Source organism: Aedes aegypti, chromosome 2 (genome assembly GCF_002204515.2).
Source record: "Aedes aegypti strain LVP_AGWG chromosome 2, AaegL5.0 Primary Assembly, whole genome shotgun sequence".
NCBI lineage: Eukaryota > Metazoa > Arthropoda > Insecta > Diptera > Culicidae > Aedes > Aedes aegypti.
Window position 1 is genome coordinate 39874749 of NC_035108.1, and position 8682 is coordinate 39883430.

At 39.0% G+C, this 8682-nt stretch overlaps 1 protein-coding gene across 1 annotated transcript; it reads right to left on the minus strand.

Annotated features, from left to right (window-relative positions):
- Positions 1-410: 410 nt before the first annotated feature.
- Positions 411-2292, minus strand: LOC5579999 (fatty acyl-CoA reductase wat). Its single transcript, XM_001660215.2, has 3 exons — positions 1475-2292; positions 961-1417; positions 411-897 (listed from the first exon to the last, which is right to left on the minus strand). Exons 1-3 carry the CDS (start codon positions 2208-2210, stop codon positions 516-518), a joined length of 1575 nt encoding a protein of 524 aa, XP_001660265.2. The 5' UTR covers positions 2211-2292; the 3' UTR covers positions 411-515.
- Between the last annotated feature and the right edge of the window lie 6390 nt (positions 2293-8682).

Genomic DNA, 8682 nt, shown 5'->3' on the forward strand with positions numbered 1-8682 from the left:
CTATAAGAGGTCGTAGAGTTCTCTGCATCTTTCTTAAGTTCTCAATCAATCATCCTTTCCCATTCCCCAGCTTTCGCAAGGACGTGGCCAGGACAGCGCTCGACTATTGGAGGATGTGTCAATATTGTCTAAGAGTTAGAGGTTAGTCCCAAATTTCTGACTTTGGTAACGGACGGGAAGAAGGCAACCCTCATACAATGGTCTAGGACTGTACCACCTACGAAATTGTGCGAAATGCTTAGTGCCAATGCTAATTTGCTGGCGAAAGATTTGGCATCAAAATTTCATGCGTGAGTTTTGCAAAGCCGATCTTAAATGAGTTTGCTCACGCGGGAGAACTCAATGATTGAGATATGAGTGTGATTCTACCAACACTGATAATTTTCAATTATAAAAAAGTGTAATACACATTCCAACTTCTTCAGGTATTATTATTATTATTTATCTTCATTGGCGCGCCTTTTGCCACGTTATAACTATTCTTAAGTTATCTATTCACATTTTAATTGCAAACATCATTTTGCGTCCTCAGTTATGTACTGAGATATCAATACCCATACTTTCAAAACAATACAAATAGTCCAGTAAACTCCTAGCAACACCGATGCTCTCAGAACAAAGATTGTCACCAAATCCAGCCGATCGTATCGTATTTTGGCGTCAGCCCACGTTTCCGTTCCCTCCTTCAGTACGTACATCTTCAGTCCCGGATAGTAGATGTTGAAGTAATCGTCCCACGGCAAGGCTTTTATGTCGCACTGGAACAACTCCCTATCTCCCGGAGTCATCGTGTCCATAATTTTGCGCATTTTATCATTCACGAACGTAAACTCCTTTTTCGCGAAGAATTCAATCAGATTTGTGAATTTTCTCACCTTTCTGTAGATTTTCATGAGGCTAGAGAAAGTAAAATATTTTAATTTGTTACCACAAATGGCGATAAATATATGAAGAACTCACATAGGCCTCTTGCCTTTAAACCGGAGTAGAGCATCGATGATAACTCCGGGGATGAAATGCAGAAATATGGTCAGGAACAGACTCAGCACCGAAGATTTGGTGCTTATGTAGGATCCAATCCAAAGTGATCTTAACGGCGGATTATCTGCACCGATAGTCTTTGTGTATTTTGAAACCATTGAGTTGGTTAGAGGGTTATCAACTCCACTGCCCACGTGATAGATATGAACCTTGTCCGGATCTGTAGAAGGGGCGTTTTTTCGGTAGTCCTCTGCGGCTCGATATGCCGCAACCAATGTACTATTTACTACATAATCCGCAGGAATGATGTCTACTTTACAATCATCTTTAGCGGTCAGGACTCGTAAAATTCCACATCCAGCGCCGACAATAACTCCATTCAAACCGTACAGATTGTCTGTCCAACCTTGGACTGGGTCATCCATTGTGGTAGCAACTGGGAATTCAGAAATAGAATCAATCTTAATCGTTTCATCATGTATGCAAAACTTACCAACAGTTGGTCTAATAATGACGATGTTCATTCTATCGAAGTACATTTTCACCAAATGTTCTGCCAAATTCTTTGCGTAGGTGTAAGTGTTTGGCCACGGCCGGATTATCATATCAGTCAAAATTTCACTTTGTTCATCGTCCACAGTCTTCATCAGCTCCATCATCTTCAGTGGATCCACCGGAGGATCGTAGAATTTTTCATGCACAACATTAGTGACACAATTTGCATACGCCGTGGATACGTAGATCATAAGTTCCATTTTCTTCAAATTGACACACAAGTTTAACATTCCCAACGTTCCTTGAACATTGGTAACGATTATTTTATTTAACGATTCGTCGAATCTCACATCAGCTGCCGCATGTAATACAATTTCCGTTCTGTCCCTCACGTACTCCAAGTCTTCGGCATTCAGTCCGAGCCCAGGAATATCCATATCCCCGTTGATCACAGTAATCGTCCTCAAGTACTGCTCCTTCCCGAAACCATGAACCTTGAATATTCTCTCCTTCTCCAAGATCTTCTCCATTCGCTCTTTCGGCGACACCCCTTTCTTGCTCCGCACGATCACGATCAACTCCTTCACCCCACATCGCACCAATTTGCACATGTAGAGTTTACCGAGAAATCCCGTGGCACCGGTCAGCAGAACCACTTTTCCACGGTAATACTCGGCTACGGGACTATGGTGCTTTGGTTCTTCCTCCCACAGATTCATCTCGCGTGGATCCATCTTTGTGAAAGTTCCAGATCCAAGGCTAAAGGACCGACCACGACTTGTGAATGGTTTGAGGCGATGTAGAAAACTGCACCGAATCGATGCACTTCCCGAAGCATAGGCGAAGCTTGCAGAAAATTTGAAATGAAAATTAGATGCACGGTTCGTAGCCGACGTGTGCAGAAGTTCAAGGTTGAGACAACCGTGTGACGCATTTTGCTGTCTGCGTTTGGTTTCGACTGCCGAATAGGTTTAACAAGTAGCGGAAATTGTGACTTACGGCTATTCACGCCGGAAGGTGATTTGTAACGGCGATCAATTGGTATAATTAAATAACTTTGTGTTGGTGTCGTCAAGCAGCTAGGAGTTTTTTGTAAAGGAGTATTTCTTTTTGGAAAACTTTTTGCGAGGAATGTTTCCAATCATGATACAGAGCATTGGCCGGGATCAGACAGTCTACTTTAGCAATATCATTTTTTTGAACTGCGCCGTTACGATTTGAAAAATTAAATAATCTTTTTTTTAAGTTTCAACTATCTTCGGCGTAGTTGTTGGATATACAATTTCACACTGATAAGTGTTAAACAAAGTTTACTAACACATAAAGCTAGAAGCTAGAAGCTAGAAGCTAGAAGCTAGAAGCTAGAAGCTAGAAGCTAGAAGCTAGAAGCTAGAAGCTAGAAGCTAGAAGCTAGAAGCTAGAAGCTAGAAGCTAGAAGCTAGAAGCTAGAAGCTAGAAGCTAGAAGCTAGAAGCTAGAAGCTAGAAGCTAGAAGCTAGAAGCTAGAAGCTAGAAGCTAGAAGCTAGAAGCTAGAAGCTAGAAGCTAGAAGCTAGAAGCTAGAAGCTAGAAGCTAGAAGCTAGAAGCTAGAAGCTAGAAGCTAGAAGCTAGAAGCTAGAAGCTAGAAGCTAGAAGCTAGAAGCTAGAAGCTAGAAGCTAGAAGCTAGAAGCTAGAAGCTAGAAGCTAGAAGCTAGAAGCTAGAAGCTAGAAGCTAGAAGCTAGAAGCTAGAAGCTAGAAGCTAGAAGCTAGAAGCTAGAAGCTAGAAGCTAGAAGCTAGAAGCTAGAAGCTAGAAGCTAGAAGCTAGAAGCTAGAAGCTAGAAGCTAGAAGCTAGAAGCTAGAAGCTAGAAGCTAGAAGCTAGAAGCTAGAAGCTAGAAGCTAGAAGCTAGAAGCTAGAAGCTAGAAGCTAGAAGCTAGAAGCTAGAAGCTAGAAGCTAGAAGCTAGAAGCTAGAAGCTAGAAGCTAGAAGCTAGAAGCTAGAAGCTAGAAGCGAGCAAGGAAGATAGTTTATTTTTTGTTAGGGTATCTAATCATTTTGAATTTTTAATTGAAAGGAAAATAAATGAGCCCACTTTGCTGCTACAACAAGAAATATTGAAGCAGGATTCATGCAATGCAAAATATTAATCATCATAATTCAAACTAATCGAGATGAATCATCTCTACCAGTATTTTCCTCTCAATAAACAGCAAGTGAAGTATTCAATCAAGCAGCACAATTTTCCCCAGAAAACATTTTTCACTCGGAATGTCCATCAATCGAGCATATATATGTTAATATCATTTCTAATCATAACAGGCGTCGCACACATTGTTCGTGACAATCTCTTCATCACTCTGCTGACATTGGCAGTATTGCCTTCGGGGCCAACCCATCATAACGCACTATGGGCAGTTACTATATAGTCTAATGACCAAACAGGTCAACAAAATTAAAAAAAGAACACAAGGGGTTAGATTGGGGTTTGAAAATCGAAAAAAAAAATATCACGTGATTAATGGACTAGTCCTCAAAAATCTACTGTATCAACAAAACTACAAAAGATCTTTCACCCATACTTCATCTAATCAAAATCAGGGATTGAATGCTGAGAAAATTGAGAGCATCTCTCACTTATCATTCTGTAACAAGCATTTTCCGCAACATATCATGAGAGTCTGTGCTGTTACATCTCTGATTATATCGGGGAAATAACAGTGCTTGATAAAACCCATTAAAACAAGCTCTAAACCAGTATTGATGTCGTATGTTCGAGGATTGTTCATCACGCCAGTAAAATGAAACGCCATCCCCCTATGGCGAATGAGCGAGAGTAATGGGTTTTATCATCGCTCTTCCTTTTTAGGGCTCTCGCTCGTTGCCGTTATTTATCAAGCTTGTTACAACTTGCGGAACATAACCGATCATGGACCGATACAAATGTCATACTTATCTTCGCTTACTTTGATCGTGCTTCAAAATCAAATGAGAGGGAATTCTGTAATGCCTGATTCTAATAGAAGTTTGCCAAGAAAAACCTATCAGAGCAAGTCCTTTCCTTGAATTTTGCCCTCCTGATAAGCCATAGTGATACCGTGGCAATGTGCAGTATTTTTTCCCCGGTTCCACTTTGGGACCGCATATATGAGGGAGAGTCATCAACAGTAACGGGATCGGTTTCCCTTCGATGGGCCCCATGGGTGGGTTATTCCTTTCGCCTTTCGAGGTTTTACTTCGGCGTCGATTCCGTCCTCACATACACATATATTTGTGATGTTCGCACATCCTATCCTGTAGTGAGTGGTGCCGCTGACGGAGACCGCTGCGAATGCACATAAAATGCAATTTATATGTTAATACATTGGAATAATTTAAAATCTCCAAGAATGCGTCGCTTTCTGTGTCGCTGCTGTCTCTGCTTTGCTCACAGTTACAGACTCGGGAAGTTATAGAACTTGGTTCGCACAATATTTGTGTACGGAAGTCAGTGTAAGTCGTTGAAGCTAGTGGAGTTGTGATATAAATTAGGGTACAAGATGCATCCTTAGGGTAAAACTTGCTTTAAATTAAGAACTTTGGTGGTCATTCTAGTACTGGTGTTACTTTTGACGGAACACAAGTGATGAATGCTTTGTAGCTTAATAACAAGGAGATCGGAATGATGAAAACAGATCAGATTTCCAAAACACGCATTGAAGCTCACGAATTAATTGATCTAACGTGTACTTATAGATATGTATATCTCGAAGATTAATTAGTAGTATTAGCTTTATGAGACCATTGTGAAGTCGCCGCTCAATATTTTATAATAATTATTAAAGCATGAACCCAAAAGCTCTACTTAAACATGCCAACCACTATTCGAATATAACTTCCTTGAGGAAATCCAGAAACATGCTGACTTTGATGACAAAAAAGTTTTATGATCTTAGCTATAAGGTGCCGTCAACAGAGATTCAAGATATACACTCATGACAAACTCAATTCCTGCTCGAGTATGGATAAGCTCATGGAAAAATCCATATGAATCGATTAGTGATAGTTTTACGGGAAAGACGAACGTGTGCCTCATTAGCACTGTTTAAGCGAATAAATTAATACTGAATTGCATAGTAACCTTTGAGGGCAGCACAATTAACTTACGTTATCGTGCACGATTGCAGTTTACTTCACGATTTGCTGTGGAACACTTTTATTGCACATTATGTTCCGGCTGCCATTCATTAAAGAATTTTTGAGGACTTTACCTAGTATTCTTCCATAATCCTTTTGACACATTTAGGAAATCCTTGCGAATATTTTCTTAGGTTGTTTGCTTCTTAGTTTTGGCATTACTTTTCAACTAAGAGCTTTTAGAGTATTTCCGCAGTTAATAACTTAGAGCATAGATTCCCAAACTTTTCGAATGCGGGACCCCCCTAGCCAAGTGATGTGTTTTTGGCGACCCCCCTCCTCAAAATGGATAATATACGCAATACTTTTTTACTCGATATCAATAACAACTGTTGAATAACAATAAAAATGTTTATTTTTCTCATAAATGCTATTGAACAAACTATACAAGTTGTAGTAATAAAACACGAGATTTTTTTTTCTTACTAAAAATGTTGTTAGATACGCATTAGTGTGATGGATGGCTTTGCTTGCGATAATTGTCGATGAGCTGGCTTACGTCGATCTCAATTCCTGTCAACTTCAACCGTAGCGAGGGAGATAATCGCAGTTTGTTTCTGTACTTCGTTTTAATGGCAATTATTTCTGAGAAACCTGAGAAAGAAATATAAAGTAATAAAGGGCAGGAGGAATTTCACAGCTTATGCCTTACGCTGATCCTGAACCACAGAATGTTTTTCCGATCATAATTTATTTTGAGTGTGCTGTACTCTGACAAGTCTATCAATTCTTTATCTGCCTCTGTAGATATATTGGTACTGGCTTCGTTTTGGTTAAAAGGGTCAACTATCCACAGATTTTTCTAGTTTTTTTTTTCATTTGTCCGTCGAAATACTCTCAAAACTTTTCTTTCAAAACTTTTCAGGTGGCCCAGAATACCATTGATGATGGTAGATGATGGTTTGAACTGTTTCGCAACGATTAATGTTTTGAGAGAATCGAAACAATCGTAGTTTCCATTTTTCAAATTGCGAAACCACAAATCAAGTTTTCGCATAAATCTTCGAATTTTGTCGTGAACGTCGAATATGTCCATTGAAGTTGATCCTTGGAGATAAGTGTTCAGATGGTTCAACTTTTGAAAAATGTCCGACAAATAAGCGATTTTCAGAGAAAAGTCTTTATCTCGTAAAAGCGTAGACGAGCTTTCTTTTCCCTCCAAAAATGTAGCCAACTCTTCACGAAGCTCAACCACTCTCGTGAGAACTTTTCCTCGTAATAGCCATCAGACTTCTGTATGCAGCAACAATGGCGTGAAATTGCTACCCATATCTTCACAAAGTTTCTCGAATAAGCGAGACTGGAGAAGCTTGGTTTTAACAAAATTGACTATTTTTACCGTGGTTGTCAATACATTCTTGAAATCATCACAAAGTGCCTTGGCAACTAAAGCCTCCCGATGCAGACTTCAGTGAGTCCAAGAAGCGTTGGGGCTTAGCTTCCGCTGTTTTTGCCGCACATAGCACGTGTACCGTCTGTGCAAACTCCAATGCAATTTTCCCAATGAAGTCCATTGGCCTTGATGTAAGAGTTCAACTTGCCAAATATTTCACACTTGTTCCTCGCATTATCGGTTCGCAATCGGATACTTTGGTGTAGAGTAAATTGGGGCAAAAGTTCGAGTGGGGTAAGAGTATCTTTTTAAGATTTCTATCTCAATTCAAAACAAATCTTATAAATGTCATGGTGGTTCGAATGCTATTCAAGTAAGCGACTTTTAATCCAAATATCATAAAAATCGATTGAGATTTGGAAAAGTTATGGCTATTTGTAGTTTTTCGACGTGAATATTGTAATTTTTGGTCAAACTTTCGTTGCATGGAACCAATTGAAGATAAAATCTTTTTCAATATTTTATGTAAGGGCGTTTCTAGGCCTATCATAAGGTTGCTTTGAGGTGTATTATTTTTTGCATAAATGCTTGAAAACAATTTTTGGCGCATAGTGGGGCAAAACTTCGAATCAGCGGGGCAAAAGTTCGATCCATGTATAAAATCACGGAAAAATTTGCAAATTGCCTAAAATCCACATATTATCTTCAAATTCAGTTAAATTTGTGTGATTGTGTGAAAACTGCTACCAAAATTTTACATTTCCACTTAGTTTTGCAAAAAACTGCTATTTTTGAGTATATTACATTTAACTCGGTTTTGGGCATTTTTTGATGAAAATTTAGTGTGTATTTTTCTCCAAACTTAAGTTTACGGCTGATGTAAAGTATGTCTGTCATAAAAGGATCGATATTTTGTGTTTTCGCCAGCGAACTTTTGCCCCACACTAGATTCGAACTCTTGCCCCACCGGTGGGACAAAAGTTCGAATAAGACAATCAATTTTGAAACTGTTATAACTAAAAATGGATAAATATTTTAACACAAGTTTATTCAGCAAAATTATAGCCAATATGTTGAAGGTTCACTGTATGGTATTTGTTTTGTTTCATCTGCTATTGTTTTGCTGAAAACTTTAATTATACCACTAAGGTCGAACTTTTGCCCCACCTTACTCTATGCTTGAATAGTATTGTATATTGAGCGCCTTCACTTTTGTAGTAAAAAAATCAAGAGTTTTATCTTAAAACTCTGGGTTCTTAGTTTCAAGGTGACGGATCAATTTGTTCGGGCACATGCTTTCATTCACCAGCACAAGACAAATGACACACTGAGGCCGTGGAAATCTATCTTTAACATTTTCCATGAGACCATACTGAAAATAATCTGAATCGTATTGTCGCGTTTTCTTTTTAGCCCTGGTACTGGGCAACTCTTCCTCAAGTTTTCTTCGCGTTCCACCACCCGAAGGACCTGCTACTATGTCTGCATTGTTTTTCTTTTCTACTTCTCAATCCTCACTCTTGGGCTTCTTCAACAACCATTTATCCATATCTGAAGTTATCAAATAATGAATCGTATATTCTGATTTCTGATGTAAATAACTTACTTGTTATTTAATTTGGTTTGGAAACGAAGCAAAATCCGAACAATTAACCCCTCTACCGGCAGCTGCATATTTTTACAATAACAAAATATTCAAAAAACTCTTCTTGTTACGAC